Source organism: Phyllobates terribilis, unplaced genomic scaffold (genome assembly GCF_046119375.1).
Source record: "Phyllobates terribilis strain yellow unplaced genomic scaffold, ASM4611937v1 Scaffold_5__5_contigs__length_657084704, whole genome shotgun sequence".
Classification (NCBI taxonomy): Eukaryota; Metazoa; Chordata; class Amphibia; order Anura; family Dendrobatidae; genus Phyllobates; species Phyllobates terribilis.
Window position 1 is genome coordinate 189297070 of NW_027362765.1, and position 26970 is coordinate 189324039.

At 40.6% G+C, this 26970-nt stretch overlaps 1 protein-coding gene across 1 annotated transcript in view; it reads right to left on the reverse strand.

The window, feature by feature from the left end:
- Window positions 1-26970, reverse strand: part of RND2 (Rho family GTPase 2) — a 119116-nt gene that overhangs the window by 23062 nt on the left and 69084 nt on the right. Inside the window, exon 3 of the mRNA XM_073681143.1 lies at window positions 13021-13130. Coding sequence (XP_073537244.1) covers window positions 13021-13130 — 110 coding nt within the window. The remainder of the gene's footprint in view (window positions 1-13020; window positions 13131-26970) is intronic.

Sequence of the window (26970 nt, forward strand, 5' to 3'; positions counted from 1 at the left end):
AGAAAATGCACCAAGGTCATTCAACCCTGCGGCTGGCACAGTGGATGTGTAATTGGGATGAATTTCATCTAGAAAGCGCTCTGCTCCTTCTCCGAATTCATGAATGACAGCATAGCAACAAGTGATCTTGACGAGCATAGAATGCAAATACCGTGATGCTCCTTGTCATTTCAATGCACACCATCAACATACAAGTGAAATTCTCAAAGGCTCAATAATCTGGAACGGACCAGAAGATGGATCTTATATTGACATCCAACAAATGTGGTTACAAGCCTAATAACATGTTCACGCTATAAAGACTTTGCTACAACGTACTAAAATAAAGTATTACTTCTTAGTCCAATCTATCCTACCATTGGTATCATAGATAGGCATTATCAATGTGAAATAAAGCTTTAAAAGGCTATTTACATAAAATCAAGTTATTCCTTATCCACAGAATAGGGGATCACTTGATGAAAACCGGGAATCTGGCCGCCGGCTTCTCAGTGATCCCAACAACAGGGCTCTGTAACCTTGAGCATGGGGCTCTGCAGTGCCATCCTGTATGGAGAGAAGGTGTGCACGCTCGGCCTCCGCTCCATGTATGGTCTTTGAGACTGAGCTCCGCTATTTCCGTCAGTTCTATAAACAATCAATGGAGTGGATATCGCTCTTGTGCACCTTTTCTCCGTACAGGACAGGCCTACTCCATCCTCAATCAGCAATTATTCCTTATCCTATGGATAGATGATAAATGGTTATTCCCCAAAAAATCACATTAAGGCTCTTAAAGGTTTGGCATATACAGGAATGGGTATCACTATCATGCCTCACAATGCAGAACAGATTTTACATCCCGATTTCTCCTCTAGAACTTTGCCTTTATGCATGAGTAATGTGCCCGATAATTCTAGTATGCTGATCCAGAAGAAGACAAAATTTCATGAGGTAGATGTGAACGGTCCCATTCTGAGGAAAACATTGCTTATCAACTCAAATACAGCCATTATAATATTACAGATGGGACTGTGTCTACCAGTGAATAAATTCTGGGTTCAGAGGGGACACCTGTGCAACAACAATATATGGGCCCTTTGCAGTCCAATAGCACATTATAAAGCACAATTCCACTTGGTTTGGAGGACGAAATGGGTCCTTTTACCTCTTGGGCCCCTATGTGGCTGCACAGTTTGCACCAATGATAAATCCTCCCCTGGTTCTATGCTATTTTTCAAGAGAGGTAGCAGTAAGCCACCCCAAGTGTTGGCTAAATACTAAAATAGTGTATTATAATGGTGTTCTCTGAAGACCATAATATGGTCCACATAAGATAGAGACATTTTCAAGTCTGACTTGAGGTGCACTTCAAGAAAGGAAGGTACGCTAGGGAATAATGAAATCACCCAATACAGGTAGGTATTCAGGTACAGCAATAATAATTGGACTATTAAAAAATAAGTTTTAATGAAATTCTCTTAAAATCGTATATACCGGTATGTTAAAGTGCAAAAATGGCGCAATCAAAAAAAGCAGAACGAGTGAATTGTGAAGTTTCAATGACCTTTATGCACAGCGGTACAAATACCACCACAAACTGAGTGATTTCATAGGGCACCCTTAAGGTTCAGGTTCTCAGTTGTACCCAAAGTGCACAATGATATTAAAATGCGTACCGTGTACACATAAGTCAAAGCTGGTTTCAAGCGCCAGGTCAAAAAGGGAAGTGCTTCCAAACACATACACTGATTTATTATCTGTGTGTGAACATAGCAGCCTTTAGGTAAATACTGTATCTACAAATGAGAAGATATGGTGAATGTGTACACTTGGGGGATTATTAGAGGAATCCAAGTGAATACATTCACCATATCTAATTCACTAGTTCTGCTTTTTTTGATGGCACTATTTTTGCACTTTAAGATAAGCGATTTTAAGAGAATTTCATTAAAGGTTATTTTTTTAAATAGTCCAATTATTGCTGTACCTGAGCACTTCAAGAAAGTCCTCTGCTTTGGACTATCTCTGGTCCTCCAAAATCAACAGATTCATAGGGTGTCTCATTGCTGGTACCCGAAGCAATTTACTGTAATATGCTGGTGAACCCAGCAAGAAGAGTTCCGTCTCTTTAAAATGTTGCCACAGGTGAAAGCGTTTTTGTCAGGGATTCCAAACAGGGACGACACCAGGGAGATCACAATATCTCGCCGTTGCAGTCACGCTGTCCGTATTTCATCCAGAGTCGCGAGCCCGCGATCCAGACTACTCGCTGCGTAGGTATCGGTAAGTGACCAGTGAGCGTATGGCATCACACCTCTGGGTTCCAAAGCCTGGAATCAGTGTTTACGCCCTCCGTACGGTCACTGTCAGCTTCACGATAGCCCAATTATTATTATTCTCTGCCACCACCGGCCGAGTTTGAAATATAATACAGGCCTGGCCGGACGCCTGCGTTTTGGTAGCGTATATGGCTTCGGGGAAGGGAATGATTACAGGACAAAAGAAACAGAACTATTAAATTTTATATTTAATCCAAAAGGGAGGCAGTGTTTTGAAAAATAAATACAAGGATGTTACAAAGGAGACATTAAAATAAATAAGCAGTTACATTAAATAAACAGGATAAAAAGACCACTTACTCTATAAAGATCGTTGCGATGATTCAATATAGGTGGAGGAGGGGCTCCCCAGTTTGATTTGAGCGTTATTGAACGCGACCCATTGCTTATAATCCTTATACCCCCCTGGCAATGAATGCTCCTCTGTCCATGGGTTCTCTTATACCCAAGAGATTTACCCACACAGCCCTTGTGGTGACATTATGTGGGCTGGTCTCAAGCCTGTACATTTTTAATAAAAACGCTAGCTTCTGCGATAACTCATGGCTCGTTGATCGCAGAAGCGTGAAAACAACGCCATTTTTTCCCTTATAATTTTATCTTCAGTTAGAGACCACACATTGCATAGTTGCAGTCCGCTATTCTGGTGTTTTTGCGCTACAGCTCTATGTAGCATTTTTCAGCGGCAGAAAAAATATCCCCATCATTCCTCGCTGATTTTACCTCTAAAAATATGGGTCCCGTTATTGCCGGACGTATGGAACTCACAATATTTCATATCGGAGTTAATGTGGCTATGGCTGGTGGCCTGGAATTGTTTGTGAGTGCCTTAGAACTTAAACCATTTCCCCTTTCCTCCAAACTCTGGCCTGGGAGAAGGTGTCAATCTATCTCAGGTCTGGCGAGTGGCTGGCATCTTGTATCAAAACTGTGTGACACAGATGCTTTACCATTAAACTGTAGGTTCATTATTTGATTATTTAGGTAGTGATATATAATAATAATTACATAACAAAAGTAAATTTGGAGTTTGCAGCAAGTTCTTGGGTGGATGGAAAGAAAAATTGACAAAGAAATTTTAACCCTTTAAGAAATTATGCAAATGTGCAGCAACTTGGAAATAGATATGTAGTAAATTAGTGCCTCCCAATTTACTTTGGCTATGTAATTTACCATGCAAATGTACTAAGAGTTTCAGACAGTCTGTCAGGATGACAATCAGAGTCAGATATTAAAAGTAAAACCCCCGTGTAGTTTGTGTGCTAAACAGGCATAATTAAAAAACATAATAATAATCCTAATGGGATTTGAACCATGACACTGCAGTTTCAGAGACTGATGCCTTACCACTGAGCTATTCAGTCAATTGATAGTAACTGGCAGCTTTTCTTGTCTTGTCTTATGAGATCAACCATGAAAATACTCAAGGTGACAAAAAGTCATTCTGATTCTGATGTTTGAAGAAAGTCACACATCAGACTCGCACATCAAAATCACACATCATTTGAATTTGGCTTGCTTGCAGCCTGTGCATAAGTCCCAATGAGTTTCAATCAGGTTTGCACTGAAAATCATATAACCAAATAGAACTCCTTGGTTTCTTCAACTGAGTTTATAGCGCAGTGGTTTGTGTACTGGTTTCTAGACACAGGATTTTGGGTTCAAGTCCCATCAGCGAACATTGACCTTTTTTTTATTATTATTATTATTATTACAGTTGTAAAAGTCACTTGTCAGACAGGGTATTTAGCCTCAAACTGACATTCTGATATTTGATTTTGATATCTGATCATGTCCTAAAATGGACATTGTATGAGTGAATCACCCTGTAGATCGTTCAGACGTTCTTACCCCCTAAACAGTCATGTTGGGATTTGTTCAGGTTACTGTTTGGTAGGGCTCAGTTCTATGGCTATCTCCTCAAATTCACATGACAATTACAAGCTAAAATCCTAAAAACAATCCAAAATGTTCAACCAGAAGAAAAATTGAGAGACCAGTGCTATTAACGAGCACTAATTAATGGAGAAATACTGAAGCTACCTGAAATGTGTTCTAATGCTGACATGTATTATTTATTTACTTATTGCAGGGTACCCATTGTTTTTATTCTAGGTTATATTGGTCTATGAAAGGAGTCTACTCTGTACCATGTGAGGACATATTTGTCACCCTTCAATCACCAGTTCCAGCTAACAAGCTTCAGCAGCAGTTTTCTTTCAGACTCCATTGAGGCCCAGGAAGGTGCCTGGTAAATAAGGGAGGAGGAAACAACATTCATTTTCACCTCTCCAGACAGAAGCTGTGTGTGCCTCCTCACACCTCAGACACAATGTTACGCCTTCTCCCACCATGACAGCATGAGCTGCATCAGGGATGACAGACAAGATCCATTTGCTCATTCAGCTCCTTCTCACACATTGTAAAACCTTACACAGAGCAAACCTGAGTCAGAGAAAGCTCCATCCATACACATTCTTTAAAAAAAAAATAAAAAAAAGAGTGAAAGCTGCCACTTTGCTTAAAGGTATGAATGACCTTCATTACAAGGCATTGCGTTGTAACAGTGAAAGTGGCTACCATCTTGACGGGAGCGTGCATAACACAGATGAAACTCAGTAGTAGAAAAGTTATACATAAATAAGACAAAAGAGTACAATCTAGTGACACAGGCAGTACAGCTTAAGCTTGTCAAACTTGTAGTTTAAGAGTGGTCGCTTAAAGGGGGTTGTCTGGTCCAAATCGATAAGTCTGCAGTTACACTGTGTGACTGCAGACTTCTGAATCCCCCTAGCGTGCTCACTGTGCACTGCAGGGATTCACTGGTTTCTGAATAGGGATAGGAGGGTATGTATGCGTTCTACATACTACCGGCCAGGGCCAGTCTAGTGACTTGGCCGTCCCACTGGCCAGGAGTATGTATATGCATACATGCCCTCCGGTCCCGGCTCAGAAATCGGTGAATCACCGCAGCGCACAGTGTGTGCACTGGGGGGATTCATAAGTCTTAAGTCACACAGAGTGACTCCAGAGTTATCGATTTGGCCAGGACAACCCATTTAAGGGGAGTCTGTCAGGACAGAATGACTGTTCAAGTCAAGTACAGGGGCTTGGTGACCCCTCGGTGTGGCCAAACATTTACGTGCCCCTTCCCACCTGCTTGTTTTGCATCTATTTCCACCCTTCTCTGGCCGTATTAAGCCAGAAATGTCAAAGAATGGGAGTGGCGTGGTGGAGATAGATGGAAAACAAGCAGGTGGGAAGGTGCACTTAATTGTTTGGACACACTATGATGCACATGTACTTGGTTTGAAAAGTCACTTTGTGCTGACAGACTTCCCTTTAAAATGGAATCTGTCAGTAGGTTCAACCCCCCTAAGCCATATATTTGTCCATGCAGATTGTAGTAAGTTTAATGAAAGGATACCTTGATATCAGCAATCCAATGTCTTATTCCAGAGAAATCCATGTTTTCTGTAAATGAGCTGTTAAGATCTATGAGCAGGACATAGATCTCCCCGAGAATCTGCCTCAAGAGCTTTTTTTAAATGAAGGGGGTGCTACCAGTGTGAGACATGTAATGACTGACAGTACGCTCTCTTGATGTCACTGCAGAGCTGTGTGATTACAACTAGCAGAACAGCAGAGTTGAACTTGGTCTAATTACAAACTCATCTGCAGCTGTCCTCTCAGTGCGGTCAGCTCTGCTATAGGGCTGTGCCCGATTTCAACTAACACTTCTTCAGCTTCCATCTCACAGGCAGCCAGGGTAGGGAAGGACACCTGAGCTGACAGCACCATCTCACAGGCAGCCAGGGTAGGGAAGGACACCTGAGCTGACAGCACTGAGAGAAGTTCTGCAGATGTGCTTGTAATGTGACAAAGGATGGAAATGATATGAGGCAAAAATGCCAGCTTATGACCATCTATTTCACGACCAAAGAGGTACTATTAGGGGTAGCTTTGTGTTCGGGCAATTATGATATCAGTCATTTAAAATATTGGGAAAAGAAACTAATATTGTTTTATATACTTTACTAAAATAAGTCAAGAGGAAGTCTTGTTCTTTAGTGAAGTTCTACAATAATAAATGGTTCAAAAGAGATATGACAGAATATGATCCCAGTAGGCGATCAGACAAAGTAATACATGAAGTGAGGCGCACCGCGGCAGCAGCACCCTCTGAGCCAAAACCGGTGACACTAATACACAGTAATTATTTACAGCAATTCAGAAAAGCTGCCATACCTCCGACCGTTCTATGATGTCACAGCGGGCGTGCTCCTGCCCAGTACAGGAGACATGCCCCCTCTCATTAATACTCAAATATTCATTTAACAAAAGAAGGCAGCATCTTAAGGACACATCTAAAGCCATCTGTACTTCTGTTTACTTACTCGCTTTCCAAGCACCAATTTAATAGTTACTTGTATGACATGTGGATGTAAAATGGTTAGGTAGAAAGCTAGTATGTTCCAGACACATACTGGGGCGGGTATGGGTAACAACCAATGGTGGGCACAAGGAAGAGCTATCAGACCCATTTTTTAGGCGGTCCTTTTATTACAATGCACACCAGTGACTTGTAGTGTAAAATATTAAAAGTCTAAATATACAAACTTACAAATATCTTTTCCATACACAGATGGCAACTTTAACAATTTTATTGAAGACAGACGACCTCAAGTTCAGCGTTCAATAACTAAATCAAACACTTACAAGGAATCTGTCTGCAGGTTTTCACATCCCAACTGATTTATAAGTGCATTTAGCGCTTTCAAAGAGAAGTCCAGCAATAACTTTACATGGCAACTAGATTCTTCCATCAAAGAGAAATCAGCCTTTTCATTGAAATGCAAATGATGCTGTAGATCTGAAGCCTCTGTCACTCCAGCTCTATTCCCCACCCATCACTATGTCCTCCGGTTTGACTGACTACTCCTCTGCCTCTATCCTGTGTGACTTTGGGCAATCAGTTAGGCAGAAGGCGACGGCTCTGGGCGGGAAACAGTGTTCGAGTGACAGAGGCTTTAAATCTTCAGCAGGATTTAACCCCCTCTCCCCAAAACACTTTATATTCACATGTAACCCTTTTAAAGTCATAGTTTAGTACACTCAAGAATGAGAAAATGGGATGGACACATGTAATTCTAGGACTGATCGCCAACCTATGGCTCCTATGCTGGGAGTTGTAGTTTTTCAACAGCACAAGAGTCCATGACAAATGCATCTGCCCAATGAAGACAATTCTGCTTGAACTGCCAGTGGCCAAAATAACATGATTATAATAGCAGGTTTTGGAGTAATCAGTGATAGTTTTTAGAGGTCCCATATTTGAGTATTTTGGTGGAATTGACAGAACATCAAATGTGAATGAGGTGTCCGGACTTTCCAACATGTGTGTGGAATGGTGAGGATGGTGGAAGAGATATCGGACAGTGAAATGAGTGTTAGATGTGCATGGCCACCTTTACATTGCATGGGTCATCTGGAGCATATTAAGTGGTATATTAGGGAAGGAGGGTATTTGGAAGCTATGGTTTTTTGGTAATAAAACCCACTAAGCAGACAGAACACAAAATGGGACCAATGAACTTTAAATCTTCATTCAAAAGATTTTGGCAGTTTTGTGTTTTGTTGGTTTTTTTTTTGGGGGGGGGGTATGTTCAGATAAAAATATTTCCATTAAGTGTGCCAAACAGATCCTGGATGGACTTTACACTCGGGGTTGGTGTCACCACCCGGTTTATTAAAACGCAAGGATAAAAACACAACGCGGTTCGGTTGGGTGAGCCTTCATCGGGTGAATCATTTACTAAACCGTATTGAAGAATCCTGGAAACAGAGTGAAAGCGCCAATTTCTTTTATTTTTTTCTAAAATATCTAGAATATGTGAAGTTTATAAAAAACAACAACCCAGAAAAGGCAGAAATAAATTGCTGTTTGTGAAACCACCCTACATGGCAATAATTGGATATCAACACCTAATGTGTGAGGTTAGTAATTAACGTTCACTTTATAGAATTCAATAATTAATGCACCAATATACTGTAAGTAACACCCTCCCAAATGAGCCTACCCAAGGGGCACCATGCACCCTGATCTGTGCCCAGCACAGAACATCCTGTAGCGCTCTAAACAAAAGCCAGTCTAGACTATGAACCTCCCATTCTGGGCCAGCGGCCCATGTGTGTGACTGAGCAAACTGCCCAGCTAAAAGCTTTCCCTTCTCAGATAGCCTGCAGATGGCCAGGTGGACCTACGACAGAGCTTTTCACTTCTCCTTAGAAAAGTCTAAAATTGTGTATTACAAGACCATTGAAAGAGGATTGTGCTGAATTGCTCCCATAATCCATGATACCTTATAGCATTAACCCACAAAATCCCAAAACATGGAAGCTCAGAGTGTTAAAATGGCAATCCTTAGCATTTTATTACATTCTTTTTCAGTCTATTTTACTTAGAAATGTATCACCAGAAAATGACCTATTGTTTAAATCTGTTTTTGTGTTAAACGCATTTTTAAAGATTTACAGCAATTTTTATTTTCCATATCACAATATTTAATACAAAAATCTTTTTAAAAAAAAAATCTAGAAATCTTGCAATTTTTATACTGGCCATTGTTTTTTTTTTTTTTTTTTTTTTTTTTTTTTTTTTTAAGGCTCCAACTTCATGTTTCTGGAAATACACATGTATATTCGTCATGATCCTAACATTTGTATTGAAGCATCTAATGAGCATGTGCAAAGGTCATTGTGAAGGGAGGAGGAGCAGGGTGAGCGGTGACATCACCTGCTGTGATTGGTTACATCATACAAAACAGATTTAAACAATAGGTCATTTTCTAATGGCACATTACTTGTAAGGTCACATATAATTTAGATTAAAGTTGATGAAAACAAACGATTTCAGTCGTAACTTGGCTTGTGACCGTCATCACATGAAATTAATGTGGTCGTGTTTGATTACTTCGCCAGAAACTCAGCCAAAAGATCTTCCGTTCAAAGAAAAGTGGTCTTTAAAAGCATATTCTCAGAAGAATTTTGTTGGTTGCCCAGTGTCCATGAACATGTAAGGCCAGGTTAAACAACTATAATGGGCAATATGGATGCAACCGTATATGGCTGAGTAAAAAATTCCATTGCTCGTTAAGCAATCGTTAAATCAGCAACATATTTTCATCTAATGTACAGTATATTGGGTCTTTATGGCAGAATAGTGAAAGAAAAATAAACAAATGCCAAATTTTTCATTTTCCTCTGAGAATATTCACTACTGGTAACCATTTCCCACAGAGCACAAACATGTCCATTTACAAAAGTAAACATTTTTGGAGAAGTAGATTCCAAAATATACCCAACACATTACAGTGAAGTGCCACCCTTTGGAGGTACTTTGTCTTAGGAAAGAGAATGAACAAAAGCCTATAATAATATTGCCATCATAATGGCCCCATTAAAGGCCGCCAAACACATTAGATGGCTGTCGACCGAACAATGGTCTGGTTGATCACAGTGTTGGGAGTCGGAGACTGTATAAAATGGACTGACTCCGAAAATATATCATAGATTGGGTAAAGTTGTTCAATGCAGGATGTGGTGTAAATGTTTTTATAAGAATTTGGGAAAGTTATGAAATGTCCTATAAATGTCTGTTCTATTCCTGATCTAAGGATCTCGCCTTTAAGTTGAGATTAATCTGTGCTGCACTTTATGTATATGCTCAGTAGTAGTGAGGAGTCAGAGTAAGGAGTGAGGGAAATTGAGGAGTCGGAGGTTTGGCTTACTGACCCCACAGCCCTGGTTGATTTGTCACTCATACAAAGAAGTGCTCGTTCTGTCGAGAGCTCCTGTGTTCTCTATGAGAGAGACCACACTCATCTCCATGTGAACAAAGCGTTCTACCGACTAAAATCGGACATGCCTGATCAACATCTTCCCCAACAGTCAGTTGTCCGGAGCTACCATATACAATAGACTGTCGGCTGACCCTGTCGATATCGGCGGGTTCAGCTGACATTAGTCTAATGTGTATGGAGGGCTTTAGCAGGAAAAACACAGCAAGCTAAAATGTTTAGTACCATAATCTTTGTAGTGATTTAAAAAAAAAAAAATGAAAGTGCCCTTTAAGTTAGCATAACTAAGTATAGTATGACAGGTAAAGTGGTTGTACGGTCAAACCAGGATTGTACATTTATAGTTACACATATGCATTCATCCCATCACTGCACCATTGGGAATGATAATGATCCAACCAATTGTGTGATGTCTAAATTGTCTATGCATGTAGAGATCTCTACTGGAAATACATACAAATGGAGGGAAAGAACATAAAAATTCTGTATAAAAGATAAACGGTCATCTGTTTTCCATGGCAACTGAATTTTAAAATACTACAAAATGAGCTATAATAACAATATTCTGCCATTCAATAGAAAGAGAATTATTCTGATGCTCCTCTTCACACTCATATGTCATATTATCACTTCAACTTATATGTGTTATGGGATTTTGTTGGAATACTTATTTCTGTTTATCGATGCGCTACTTCTGACACTTGTCTCCATCCTTTCCATGAACGCTCTAAAGCTATGCAGATAGGAATATAGAATATTCTTCACTCGGTTCTACTAAGTTATGATTTCAATGCATCAAGTCTACGGGCCCCGGACACCACAGCTTTGTAAATAGGCAACTTAAAAGGGCTACTCCCAAAGTAGCAAGTTATAACCTATCAACTGGACTCTGCTGTGCCCTCAGTCTAGTATGGACTAGTTATCGGTGTCTTTTTTTAAATTAGTTATGGATACCATCGTGAACCCATCAAGTACATTGTGAATAGATCTGTACAAATTTATTTATCAATCAGCCATCTTTTATTTTTCAGTGTTTGGAACATTCAATGAAGACTTTAAAATACAATAAACCTCTTTAGGCCACGTTCACACGTTCAGTATGTTAAATCCGTATTCATAAGGGAAAACAAGTGGAAAAATATAATAGAAACACGTCACCACTTCTGTATTTATCACCCACTCCTGGTTTTGGCTTACAAATACTGATGTGAATTACTGACCAAATACTGAGCGTGTGCATGTGGCCTTAAACTAATTAGAAAATGATCTAATGTATTAATCAGGTTTTAGTGTTTCATTTAATTGAGAAAAAGGCATTTTTTCATAACACGATCTTTAAAGTAAAAAACAAAATTACAGTAACAACCTTTCAATTTTACACTGATCACGTGGGCTTTTCTAGACTGTCCTTTAAAGGGGTTGTCCACTACTAGGACAATCTTTCTTGAACTAAATGTTTGGCTCCCATTAAAATAGATAAACCTATACTCACCTCCCGTGCCGGCGCTGTTCCAGCCAGGAGGCGGGGACAGTGACGCCAGCGCTGATTGGGTACCGGGCACCACATGTCATTCCACCGCACCGGAGCCCCAGTGCTGTGATTGCCGACACTGCGGGAACGTTGCCGGCACGGTAGGAGTGTATAGGCTTTTTTATTTTATCAGGGCCAAACAATTAGTTCAAGAAGGCTTGTCCTAGTAGTAGACAACCCCTTTAAAGTACAGTTTTCAGCAAGTATTTTATATAAAAATGTTGGCAATGATTTTGTTTTTTAATAAAGTTAACAAAAAAAATAAAAAAATTAGTAATCTTTGAATACTCCTACTGGTCACTAGGCCTTTTTCAGGAAACACGATAAATATATTAGCCACAATAAACAGACTCATTCTCTATTTTTGTAGTGAAGCATCCAATAAGCGTGTGCAAATGTCATTGTGAAGGGAGGGGGAGCGCGGTTAGCTGTCACATCACCTATTGTGACTGGTGGATTCTGTGTTATCCACCAGTCTAAAAAAAATCCTGTGTGGCTAGTGTGAACATTGCAAGATAAGTAATTTTGTTTAGATTGTGATAAAAAAAAAATGCAAATATTTAAAGACTAACTTGTCACAAAAAAAAAAAAATTGGGTCCGGACATAGGGGGAAATGTTCTCAAAAAAGTGATCTTTTGGGAGTGGTTTTGCTGTATAGTACATCAAGGACATATGACTTCTGTGGACATCATGGATCGGAAATCTGGGCTTAGTATGGCCATATACACAAGGTGGTTTAAAGCAAAAAAAGGATATAAAGAAAGTTAGGAGAAGAGGATTTCATCGTAGCACTACTCATTTTCAAGGGATGGAAGGAAGCGCCGATAAGCCCATCTGTTCTAGAATATGAATGGTGCCAACTAACACCAACTCCCAATATTATTTGAAGGCCCAGAAGAAGAGTAATTTTCAAGCTTAATAGCTGGCAGCCAAATGTCTCCCCATTTCGGTTTACGGAAGTCGCAATAAAGTGAGGTTTTAAAAAAGCAAAGCGGTGAGTGCCCCATCTTTTGTTGCATCGTATTCCATTATTATGACTGCGGACACCCTTCTCTACACACAGCACCTACAATACATTCACCCATCTTTAATAGGTAGAAATAATATCTGGTATTAGCCCAGCCCTGTCCACTTTAATGGAGCTGATGCAATGATCCTGGCCAGTTTCTGAAGCAGCCATGTTCCTTTAATCTTATACAACCCCTTTGAGTCTCAGCTAAACCCAAAACGGATCACAATCACTGCTACTAATTTACGTTGAAAGGGTCACATTAGGGCAGCCACGCATTAGTACATCATTCTACTTACCTTTTTTAATACACTGTCTAGCGTTTCTGGACGACTGATATCAAAACAGATGAGTACAGCATCAGATTCTGGGTACGCCAGAGGACGGACATTGTCATAATACGCTGAGCCTGCAAATGGAGAAACACATTAGCCAATTCCATTCAATGTCTCTATATCTTATCCCTGAGCTAAGACACATTAGTAAAAGTCTTTCTATCACTTACACGTTATAATACAGCAATAAAACTTTCAAGAGAAAAAACATTAAGGTCTTGTACTCATGGGTAGAAATGAAAGCATTATTATAAGCTGTCCAGCACATCGTGCCCAAAGTCCTTTATGGTGTACTGCAGATAATTGGGTTTTACTGAACCCTTTGGCCTTTTTGGAGCAGACCATCTTTCAAAGACAGACGTATGTACAAAGCACCTTCCTGCCTGCATCGGAGGAAGCCCTCAACTAAGGAAAACTTCCAAACAGAAATCTTACAGTTTCTTCATCCCCTATACTGTTCGCAAGTATAGTTTCTTAGGCACAATGGATGGAGAAAATACTTAAAAAGACAACTTTTGTATTGATATTGTTAAGAGAGGCCATATATAATCAGATCAGAGGGTATCCAAACATACTTGATCTCCAGAAAACTGCTTTGGTGCCGACTTCCTGAATCTCCATTGAAGTGACTGTGGTACCAAGACAAGCAAAACTGCCCTTTTATTGTGTGCCAGGCATGGCGCCCCACAGCACCACAGTGCCAGGCATGGCGCCCCACAGGCTGCTATGTGTAGTAACTGCAGTATGTGTAGCACTGCAACCCTTCACTTAGCTGATTGGTGGGGGTGCTGAGAGTTGGCCCTCCACTAATCAGATATTGATATGATTAGGGTATAGAAGTCTTTTTCTCCCCCCATGCAGAGCCCATATTTGTCAGCATGTGTAAAATGCAATGAATTAAGATATTCTGATAAATGTCAAACCCAATGCAGCCAATCAATTCACAAGTGAAATATCCGTCTTAATTACAGACTATAGACCGATATCAATAGTGGTCAATAACTTGCCGGTACGAGGTCATGTCAGTCAAGGAGAAAGTGAGATTTCTATTTCCAATATTTTACAATGAGTCTAAGTGGGAAATCTCCATAATGTGTTTCTTGATACTGCAAATCTGTAAATGCCTCATTTTCTCCATATCTCTCCTTTTCTCCATAAGATGGCATGTTCAAAAGGAAACCTTAATATAAAACAAGTTAAGCAGTAAACTTTCGATTTACTCACAGGTTGTAAAAAACACTCCAATCTTTTATTGATAATCCTAATGTGTGGTATTTCACATAAACTGAGTGTTACAACAGCACAAAGCACTACAAATTGTACCCAACTCACAGTAAGAAGAAAGCAGTCTCAAAAGCTATGCCCTGAGAGCCAACAGCACAGAGGCAAGACTGGCCCCCATGTATAGAGCAAGAATGGGCATATGAAAAATGCCTAAATGGTCACAAGAACAACATTTTGTTCTTCGCCTTGAAAACTGCAAGGCTGTCCCTTGAATATTGCAAGATTGGCCCCATGAATAGCTCAGAGCTGCCCCATAATGCCAGATCATCTCCTGATCATGATCTTTGTCAGTCTCTTTGGGTCCGGGAGTTTGCAATGCGAATAATTTTTTTTAGTGAGACTCTGGAAGAATTAGCTATGCGAATTAAACACTGTTCCCAATGTTCAACCTTCCTAACAGTGGCATGGCCACCCTTATAGAAGGTATGGCACTTGGCCAGTAGGCAGCTATTTCTCGGATTTTGAGTCTTCTGAAAAATAGCCCTGTCTCTTTTACATGAATTAGCCAATTTCTACCTTCTCCAATTTTCTATTATGACCTCGTGGCACATAATACTTTCTATGAATATTGAAGCAAAATTGTGATGAAGAGATGCTCTACCATAAGTGAATGACCCTTCAACTGGTCACCGAAAAAGCTTCTTCCCCCACTTCATATTTTGTGGAGACAAATAATCCAAAAGGATTGCAAAATGGATGGAGACGATTTGGTACTATGAACATATCAATTACCCCGAATGACAATCATTTCAAATGGACCATTAAAAGAAATCATTGCAACTATGATAACCACAATATCTGACCATGTAGAAGCATAAGAGTGTATTTTCCCTTTACGAGTTACCTACTTCTCGACAGGCGTCCCTTCTTATTAAACTGCTTCTTGCCCAATTCATTTTGACACATGATGGAAAACACAGAGTTGACACTTTTCATAACTAGAATTTGGCTGCGAGCACAAACCACCAAAGAGCGAAATCATTTTCGGTGCATCAAAGCATACCTGTGACATATACACACAGACCTCGCCTTGTATAATCACAGAAAGTCAACCCGAGCTGAGCAATCAGGTCAGACTGGATAGTCGCCTGCAGGGAGCTTATATCCCAACCTCTCGTGCTGCAGACACACATAGCAACATAATACAGGAGACATAACACACGTCAAATCTAATCTCTAAGTAAATGGAACCTGGATAACACGACAAATTCACCAACCCCCCCTCGGGATGACATGAGATAGGAAATGTGACACCTGGTCTGTCCCTCTTCTCCTCAAAAATGTCATTAAAGAGTCTGACAATTGACCTTGACTTGTCCTCTTCTGTCAAATTTAAAGTCCTACTCGGCAATAACTTCTTTATATACGTTTCTGAGTAAGCTGACGTCAACCAATATGGCACCATTAGAGTCTGAATGTAGGTTGTCATGTATTGATATTATGCAGTTATATACAAGTCCTGTGGAAATTCACTACACAGCTGGGTAGAGTTGAATAACTTGTTACTCATGGTTTTCCAACATTTGCTGACAAACCTTCTAGGGACCTGTTATGAGGCAATATCAGACAAATATTGGCAGTCACAGGGTTGTGAAGCTAGCAAACCTCCGACTCAGACGCCTGTATTTCCATACTTTTGACTTCAGCTCCAACTTCTTCATAAACAGATCATGTATAACTAAGCATTACCAAAGATGGATGGATAAAGCAGAACAGTGGCTCAGTGGTTAGCACTGCAGTACTTGCAGTACTGGGGTCCCGAGTTCAAACCCCACCAAGGTCAACAAAGGAGTTTGTATGTTCTCCCAGTGTTTGCGTGGGTTTCCTCCCACATTCCAAAGACATACTGATAGGGAATCTAGATTGTGAGCCCCACTGGGGACAATGATGATAATGTCTGTAGAGTGCTGCGGAATATGATGGCACTATACAAGCAAAGAATAATAATATTATTATTAATAGATATTCTGCAATACAATTTCTGAAAAGATTTTTCCTAAATCCTTAGGAAATAACTGTGCACCAAGCAAAATATTTAATAAATAATGCTTAATTATATAGAATGCGTAATATTTTTATTTTGGTGCCAGAGTTGAAGATGGTACATTTTTTACTAACTCCACCCAAAAATAATTCAGACTCCATTCCTGGTTGTCATTCATCTGTCAGTAATAGCTATAGCGGAGACATGTCTAAACAACTTCACATCTCAATTTCTTACTATTCCTATTCTATGGGGAAATACTCTTAAAAAGGGTTCTCATCAGATTTCAAATGAATGTGTCATCAGAAAATTACATGTATGTATGTATGCACATAATGGAATACATTATATGTGTACACATATAAACATACATCATAATATGGCGAAAAAGAATAAATATATTTATTATCAACATTTAGAAATCTTGCAATTTTCATACTGGCCACTGGGGCTATTCCACACTCATTCCTCTTGTTCTTTCAGGAAATCCACATTAGCCGCAATGAACAGGATCAGACCTCATCTTTTATATTGAGCATCTAATGAGGGTGTGCAAAGGTCATTGTGACGTGAGGGAGAGCAGGGGGAGCTGTGACATCACCTATTGTGAATGGTGCATCCTGTGTATAGAGGCGCTACCCATCATTGTAATCCAACTTGGTATGATAAGGAAACTGCTGTTAGAATGGCCCCCAGTGGCCAGTGTGAAAATAGCAAGATTCGTCATTTGTATTCATTTATTTTTATAAATTCAGGTTGTGATACAAAAATAAAAAGCCAATTTCTGATGATAGATTCCCTTTCAATTTGTCTCCCTTGAGGGAGGTCCAAGCCGCAACACCCTAATGCATGTCAGGCATTCCAACTTCCTATCCGTGTTAGGATTTAAATGGTAAAACATTGATGATCACATTTGAGATTAAGGCTACGTGTACACGGTGCATTTTTGATGCGTTTTTTAAAATCAGAAAATGCACCAAAAATGCATTGCAAATCCTTATTGCAAAAAAGAAGACTGAGAGGAGACTTAATAGCTGTCTACAAATATGTCAAGGGCTGTCACATTGTAGAAGGATCATCTTTATTCTCATTTGCACAAGGAAAGACTAGAAGCAATGGGATGAAACTAAATGGGAGGAGACACAAATTAGATATTAGAAAAAACTTTTTGACAGTTAGGGTGATCAATGAGTGGAACAGGCTGCCACGAGAGGTGGCGAGTTCCCCTTCAATGGACGTCTTCAAACAGAGGCTGGACAGACATCTGTCTGAGATGATTTAGTGAATACTGCTTTGAGCAGGGGGTTGGACCAGATGACCCAGAAGGTCCCTTCCAACTCTACCATTCTATGATTCTATGATTCTCCCATGATTTCCTATGATAATTTGCAAGATCTGTGCACATGATCAGGATTTTTCCTGACAATTTCATGTGCAGAAAAAGAAGCAGCATGTCCATTCTTTGTGCGTTTTGGCCTGAGTATTTCTAATACAATGCATTAGGAAAAACGCATGGCAAATCTGCAGGCAAAAACGCACAAAAAACGCATCAAAAACGCTGCGGATTTTCTGCAGCGTTTTTGCTGCTAACAGGTGCAGAACCTTGCAGAAACGTTGTAGAAATTTCAGTGTTAATGGTAAGGCGTGTGGGGTAAAGGCTATGGCTATCACATGCTCAGTATTTGGTCAGTATTTTACATCAGCATTTGTAAGCCCAAACCAGGAGTGGGTGATAAATACAGAAGTGGTGACGTGTTTCTATTATACTTTTCCTCTAATTGTTCCTTACCTGGTTTTGGCTTATAAATACGGATTTAAAATACTGACCAAATACTGATCATGTGAATGTGGCCATAGGCTGCATCTAAGCTCTGTATTCCATTAATATGTAGCCATATGTTTTCTGTAAGATAAGACATATTAAACATTTTATATCAAATTCAACCAAATGGAGTTTAATGTTATAACAATCTGAGTATCCCGACGATAGAAAATTGTCAGGACATATTGTAAATGTCTACAGTGAAAGTTATAACTTTCTTTTGCACCAGTTACTCCACCTGTCCTGTGCTGTCCGGCCATCGGTCATCATCATAAATTTATATGGAGAGAGATTATTACATTGTAAACTCGCATGAGCAAGGTCCCTCATTACCTCTCGCTGTATCTGTGATACAAGATCATAAATACAGGACCATAAAAGTAATAACTGCTGTCACCCAAAGCATGGCGGCCATTTTAACATAAGAAACTAGTGTTTTACAAGGTACGTTACAGGGTTAATGGTCTGGAAAGTCACATCTGCCTCTTTGCTATATCCATAAGCACAATGATTGCTAACCTGGAGAGAAGAGACAAAGTGCTAAATTATGTATGACCCCACATCCGGGCAGGGACGGGCGCTCCGCACAGCAGGTGACAGCTGCAGGATGACACTAAGTGGCAAAGTGGTTTTCAGAGTCAACAGTCGGGCGTGTAGAATAAGAAAATAGAGGTAAGAGGTCAAGGACTGAATGAGTAGGGTGAAAAATAAATGGGCTTTTGACTATCATTTAAAGAACTAACTAATAACAGGGAGAACAGATTTAAAAAAGAAAATAAATAAAGCTAAATGACATTTTTCTAGGGAGACTGGGCAAAAAGCAATATTATCACAATTACCACTGGTAGTCAGCACCCGGCCACAACAGGAGTACAACTCAACGACTGGTGTCATGCCAATAATAGAACTATAGAGAAAAAAAACAAAAAATGTGTGCAGTATAACAATGCCACCTAGTGGTCTGTTTATAGTGAAGTACTCCTACTTCCACACTACAAAACACATAAATCATATACAATCTCCACTGTATTTCTAGATCTCAACCTACCATAACAGACCATGGCATGGCCATGGGTCCAGCCCTCCCTAGGAGACCCCACTTCTACATATTTTTTGAGCACAGCACCTAGAGGATAAAACCTTCTTTTCCCCCATTACAGCACTGTTTGAAGTTGTAGAAGGAATAATTAGCTACATTGCATAGTGTGACAGTGTGAGGTGTGTGAAAATCTGCAGCTTCTGTAGAAATTCATTAACTCCTATTACTAGATTGACACAGGAATGCAAACTGAATGACAAGAGAACATCTTATTGTACCCTAGATACCAAGAATGATTTCATGCACTTTACAATGATACCACTACTATAATAGTATATGGCCCAAGTAAATCCAAATATTAGCATAGTTACAGTATATGGTGCCTCTAATTTGCCAAGATCTGCTAGACTGCAAGAATACTATTGTCCCAGCTTGGACCACTTCGGTTATGGTCTCCATGATCCTTCCTACTCCAAAAGTGACCTTCTTCATTCCAGATAGCTACTCTATTATTCACATTCTACCTACCACAAGTCCTATCCGGAGTGAGGTATAGTTGCCTCAATCCTTATATTATTTCTCTTCTCTTTAATTGTAACATGCATCTTGGATCCATGTCCCTTTGCATACCGAAGTATAGCTGTAGAGGATTCAGTAGCTCCCAAAACCTGGAGCCTGTAAGAGGCTGAAAGAACATTCCCTGACATATAAGCAGTGTCCGTGTGTAAGAAAAATGTGTGTGTATAGATATGTGAATATCTATATATACACACCTACCCAGTGTCAGACTGAACAACATTGGGCCCACCAGAGGATTTGATTCTGAGGGCCCACCTTTCTCCCCCCGCTCAAGAGCCCCATGGCAGCTGCAAGGTTTGCACTATGAACTCCCCTGAAGGAGAAGCCAAGGCCCACTGGAGGATTCTCCGGTTCTCTGGTGGGCCAGTCCAACCCTGCACCAACCTATATTTATCTACTGTAAGTCATATATTATATATAAATAATAACTTACAGTAGGTAAATATAGGTGGGTATATATAGATATGCACTTTTTTTTATACACACAAACATCTTATATGTCAGGGAAAGTTTGGGTGCCAGGGTTTGGGTACAGCTGAATCTGCAGCTATACTCTGGTATGCAAAGGGACATGGATCCAAGATGCATGTTACAATTAAAGAGACGAGAAATAATACAAGGAGTGAGGCAACTATAACGTCTGAGGCCGGAGGGGTTTACCAAGAGCTTTTAATGATTTGTTCTCAAATTTCAGTGTCAAATTTCCATTGCCTCAGTGAATAGAAGTGGAAATGTCAGGATCTTAAATCTGCATCTGCCACATGTGAACAAGTTTCTAAAACTCTATTCATATGTAATTTACAGTTTTCTTTTGATGTTGATTTTCAGTGTGGAATCCACAACAAATCTGCTAGGTCTGAACTCAAAAGTTAGCCCTAGCCATTACACAGCATCAGCCACTGGCACTGGTGTTATATGGGTGCATCCCATCAGTCATGTTGGGTATCATCATACATAACTAGAATCATAGAATCATAGAATGGTAGAGTTGGAAGGGACCTCCTGGGTCATCTGGTCCAACCCCCTGCTCAAAGCAGGATTCACTAAATCATCTCAGACAGATGTCTGTCCAGCCTCTGTTTGAAGGCGTCCATTGAAGGGGAACTCACCACCTCTCGTGGCAGCCTGTTCCACTCATTAATCACCCTAACTGTCAAAAAGTTTTTTCTAATATACGTCTCCTCCCATTTAGTTTCATCCCATTGCTTCTAGTCTTTCCTTGTGCAAATGAGAATAAAGATGATCCTTCTACAATGTGACAGCCCTTGACATATTTGTAGACAGCTATTAAGTCTCCTCTCAGTCTTCTTTTTTGCAAGCTAAACATTCCCAAATCCTGTAACCGTTCCTCGTAGGACATGGTTTGCAGACCAGTCACCATTCTGGTCGCTCTTCTCTGAACTTGTTCCAGTTTGTCTATGTCTTTTTTAAAATGTGGTGCCCAAAACTGTACACCGTATTCCAGATGAGGTCTGACCAAAGAGGAGTAAAGACCGATAATGACTTCACGTGATATGGACTGTATGCTTCTGTTAATACATCCCAGAATTGTATTTGCCTTTTTTGCTGCTGCATCACACTGTTGACTCATGTTCAGTCTATGATCTATTAGTATACCTAAGTCTTTTTCACATGTACTGTTGCTTAGCTCTATTCCTCCCATTCTGTATATGCTTTTTTCATTTTTATTGCCCAGATGTAGTACTTTGCATTTTTCCCTGTTAAAAACCATTCTGTTGGTTGCTGCCCACTGCTCCAGTTTATTTAGGTCTTTTTGAATCCTCTCTCTCTCTCTTCTCTAGTATTAGCTATCCCTCCTAGCTTTGTGTCATCAGCAAATTTAATCAGTTTACCCTCAATTCCTTCATCTAAATCATTGATAAATATGTTGAACAATACAGGTCCCAGGACAGAGCCCTGTGGTACCCCACTTGAGACATTCATCCAGCTGGATGTGAAGCCATTTACAACCACCCTTTGAGTCCGATCACTAAGGAGTCAATACAGTGGAGAATTGCCAGTGTTACTTATTACTAGTTCCTGTGTAACCCAATATACAGTAGGTCTAAGGATATAACAATTCCCTTGACAAAGGACTCCAGAAAAATAGCAGACCTTTAAGATTCCTGGAAGAGCTGGCAAAACTCCTGGAAGGCGATGAAACCGACCAAAAAGGAGTTTTTTCTGGATTATCTCTTGTGCAATGCCTATATGGACTACTTAACACACATTAAGGAAGCATGGTAAAGTCGGGCTGGTCATGGAAGAGTCATGGAGAGAAGAGAAGTAGTCTGAAAAAGGTGTGTGGCTATGGAGATTAATTTCCTCCCTGAAGGGCATTCCTAAAAGAAAGTGGTCAAATATAATATAACGATAGTGATGACGAGGTTTCTCCAGTCTGCAAAAATAGGGTATACATTTAATGATTGGTGGGACTCATGCTCATCGGCCACATACCCTTCATTGTTTCCACAGTCCACATCGGCAGTTGTTCCTAATTCTACAGCTCGCCACATTCACTTGAATCGGATGAGCTGGTGTACCATTACACATCAGACCCCCCCCCCCCCAAAAAAAAATCAACATTGACCAGTAATCCACTAAGTAAACCCATCAGCAAATGTTCAAATCCAGGGAAGTGCCACCTTAAGGGAAAATAAGCATTGCTGTTGCACATTAAAATCATAAAGGGACACAAATGGACAAGAATATGATCAAATATGGAACGAGTTAATACGACTTGTATCTTGCATTTTGCAGGTTCTTGTTCCAGGTAACAGGCCTTTATGAAGTTAAGCCATTGATGCTTCCGGCTTGGCGCCAGCACTCAGTCGTGGCCCCTGCTGTTTGTTGTACGTTTCAGTTGACTCCTTACATAACGTATCAGAACCTTAGTGATTTCAAATCCTTCTGCACACAGCAAGCTGAAAAGCGTCTGCCGGAAAGGACTTGTGTATTGACACGAGATGGAGTAACTGCTATAGAATGAACCCGCAATGTGGATACTGCATTAATGCAAAGGTTTGGAAGCATTATTAGGTAATGTTGTCAGCTGACCTTCACATCCATTGCATCACATTACATATACCTCCAGGGAACGTGACTTAAGCAACAATCTTGATCTGGCAGCTTGATCTGGCTCTGACAATGTCCATCACAACCATGGGAAATGCATCGCTAAGCTGTAATGAACATAAAGTTTTCTACAAAACACAAGACATATTGCCATTGCGTTTTAGACATGGCCTTGGGAGAGACAAGCTGATGCATATGATGCAAGCACAGAAAATAAAAGCATGAGGTATCATAACAGAATGGAGACTCCCACTAATATTTAAAGTCACCAAATAATGTGAATTATATATTTGTTAGCTATGTAAAAAAAAAAAAAAGTCTATAGAGCAGTATTAAAGCCATGCCAATCCTTTATGTTCTATTTCTGTTGGAAAAAAGAATTACGGAATTGTGTTTAACAGACATACTCTACAGCTCCAATACACAGGAGATGAAAGTTGGCCGAACATGCAGATTTTTGAGGTACCGGCTGACCATCTGTTGTGTATGAGGGCCTTCTTACTCCCAGTTGCAGTTTCAAAGCCTGATCATTTTGTTTTCAGGAAAAAGAAGCAGCTGACAGAGGGGTCTGGCAGTGGCTTTATTTTCTCCCCCTGAAAATACATGACTTATGGATATGGGACGGACCTGCACTCCATCTTAAAACAACCATAACAGTAAACCTCAACACTAGAATAAATACACAAAACCCATTATTTGGTTGTCAAAATGGCCACAGCTTTATTTAAAATCACAGAATTAAAACAAATCACATTAGGAGTGTCAGGTGAAGTGCTAGTACATTGGGATTCACCAGTACTGTGATAACCCCAGCTGTCTGACATACAATAGCAGGACAGACAGCCATAAAAGGGGTGGCACACACGTGCTTGCCATTCAAGCAGAGCCAGTAAACTTTCAGGGCACCAATGACCCTATTATACTCACTCCTGTGCTTAACCACCACGCCCGCCCCTGATTGACATTACCATTACAACATGCTTGAGGCTGGCCACCAAAGCCAAGCCTGTTCGCCACCATGAAGTTTTACATCCTCTATTAGTTAAAATGAGTCCAACTTAACTTTTCTGCAACTTCCACCTGACTCCTAAACCGCAAAGCTGAGACGGGTTATAAATTCCAAGCCACAAATAACATTTTTAGTCAATTTTTATTTTATAAATCACTTTGGTAAACTTGCAAAGTAGATGCCCCTGCAAAGGGCAAACTCGGCAAACCATCAAATCACAAATTGTCATCCTACAGCACTCAGAGGAAAATCCCCCTGTGGTGGAAACCTCTAGGGAACCATGGCTGAAGGATTGCCATTCCCATGGGTTTAGAAGGTTGATGTTAATCTTAACTCTTTATAGCCATGATAAAATTGGACATGGTACAAGATATACAATGGCTAATTAAAGAAATACAATAAAGAATTCTTCAATATACAAGTAATGGTTGAATAAAGCGTTGTAGGACAGTGAATATAACAGGGCGGGACGGCGGGTGATGTTTCCTCCAGTTCATCCAGAGAGAGAAAGAGAAAGACAAGTCAAGACAGTTACCGCCTCTATTTAACTAACAAAGCAGCACTCTGCAACGCCAAGTATGCGAACATGAAATATATGAAATTTGAATAGCATTACTACTCTAGAAAATAGAAATAAATGATAAATTTTAGTGTATAAATTGGCCAATTCATGTGTACCTGGTAGCCACGTTAGCCTTAATGTGGCTACCAGGTACACATGAATTGGCCAATTCATGTGTTAGCTGTATATGGAGGTAGCAGCTCCTAGTAAGCACCTGTTCACACCTATTTCTTGTTTGGGAAGTGCTGGTCAGTTTTGTTTTTTTTCTTCTCTATGTAAGCCTCACCCTCCTCACAGTAATACACCAGGCATAGACAATACTGTGATCCTTCCTCTTAAAGCAGAATCACTCTTGCTTAACATCTGTACAGCCATACAAACAAAGCTGCAGGAGTTAAAGGTCCACCCCTCCCAAGTCATGTCCCCCCTCTGCTTAGTGCTGCTCCAGGGGTTTCTTGAATGCTCATGTGTATGTGGAGGTCTCATGTGCATGGCCAGCTTTACATTTCTAAGTCAAGACCCTCATTACCACAAATATCACTTACAGACCAAATGGGAGAATCTTCCCCTGAAGTCTAAAGACTCAAGAAGTTGCCCATAGCTATAACTTCTGTTGGTGAATTTGGGGCGGGAAAAAACCTATTGACCCCTTACATTTTCAAGCATGCCATTTTACGGAGAGGGATAAATGGCTATTTGACACCTCTGGCCAAGTTATCTTAGGGGAACAAAATATGTTGAATTTTTACAAGATCTGCTTAGTCGGTATATGGAGTCAGAAGTGAATAAGAGCCAGCTTGCAGTACCAGAGAGCACTAAATAGTGTATAGGGCCATGCTATTTGCAGATGGCTTTTGCTAGACCTGCTAACAGCTGATTAGTGAGAGTACTGGGTGTCAGACCCCACCAATCTGATGTTGAGGACCTATCCTGAAGAAAGGTCATCAATATTGAAGTAGTAGACAATCTCTTTATGCAAATTATTAACTTGAGAGTTTCCAAATATCAAACATATAATGAATAGTGATGAGCGAACGCGCTCGCCACTACTCTGTACTCGCCTGAGCATCATGGTGCTCGAGATGCTCGGCGAGTATTTCCGGGTTGCTCGGGCGGGAACTCGGGACCCCTCCCTGCCTGTTTGGTGCTCTTTAGAGAGTGAACATGCAGGGATTGCCTGCCATGCACTGTAATGCCGTAGCCATGTTGGTTGTGTTCATTACATTGATTGGCTGGCCGCACAGCGTCATCAAGTCTATATAAGACCTGGCGCCGCCATGCTCGTCAGTGTCACTCCGGATCAGACAGTGTAGGGAGAGCTGCTGCTGTGTCAGGGAGAGATTTAATCGTCTATTAGGTAGTGTAGGGAGGAAAACCGTACATTACACATATCCATCTTAACAAACAGTCCTTTTGAGGACTAACTAATCCATCTGCAGAGATATCAGGCAGGCAGTGTATATAGGCAGGCAGGGTATATAACAGACTGCAGTGCATATAGCACATGAGGCTCCATTCCAGTTCTGCCTTCTGCTGCTGTTATATTTCTAGAAATAGGCCCAGGTCTCAGGGGCCAGGAATAATTTTTTTTGCATCTTAATCCTCATAATTTGCTTAAAAAGCAATCCAGAGGACACAGTTTCTCTGCGCCATTTGCTTGTTGGCACTGCAGAATACAGCCAGGTCCTTTCCATATTACAGCGCTAAAAATCCAGCTATTTAAAACTGTTTTCTCCGTCACACGGATCGCATATATGTTTTCAGAAAATACTGCCATTTCTGGCCTCCATTAAAAAAAATTTCAGTGCGTCAGTGAAGCAATTGACACCAGATTGCTGTTCAAAATAGTTACCTACAGGCCAGGTATTTAAAACTGTTTTCGCCATCACACGGCTCACATACAAGTTCGCTCCAAACGCAGTCATTTGTAGTGAGCGTGGAAGATACTGTCCTCCATTTAAAATGGGCAAGGCACGTGGCAAGGGACGGGGAACTGGACGTGATTGTAATGGTGCATGCAGAGGCCAAGGACAAGGCTGTGGGCAAGCCTAAATTGTGCCACAACAAACACCCACATCTTCTCGCCTGAACTTCCTGTCCCAATTTCTATGGGACCGCAGCACACCACTATTGAACACAGAGCAGTGTCAAAAGGTTGTTGGTTGGATAGAGGATAATGCTTCCAGTCACTTAGCCACCACCACCACCCTGTCTCTCACACGGTCAAGTCTCAGTAGCCGTGAGTCTGGACCGCATATTCCTCACCCTGATCCTCCTTCCTCCCACCATGCCAAGTACCCAGAGACAACTGATCCCACACTCTGAAGAGCTGTTCACTTTTCCATTTATAGATTCGGGCCTGTCGCCCGGTCCACTTAAAGCGGGGCAAGAGGAGATCGAGTGTAGCGATGCCCAAATATTTGAGCAGCCACAGTCACACGAAGGCGACGGTGGGAAAGTGTCATAAGAGGTGGACGATGATCAGACAATTGCCAGAAAGTCAGGAGGAGGACCAGGGTGCGGAAGTGGAAGACGAGGTGGTGGATGATCTAGTAACTGA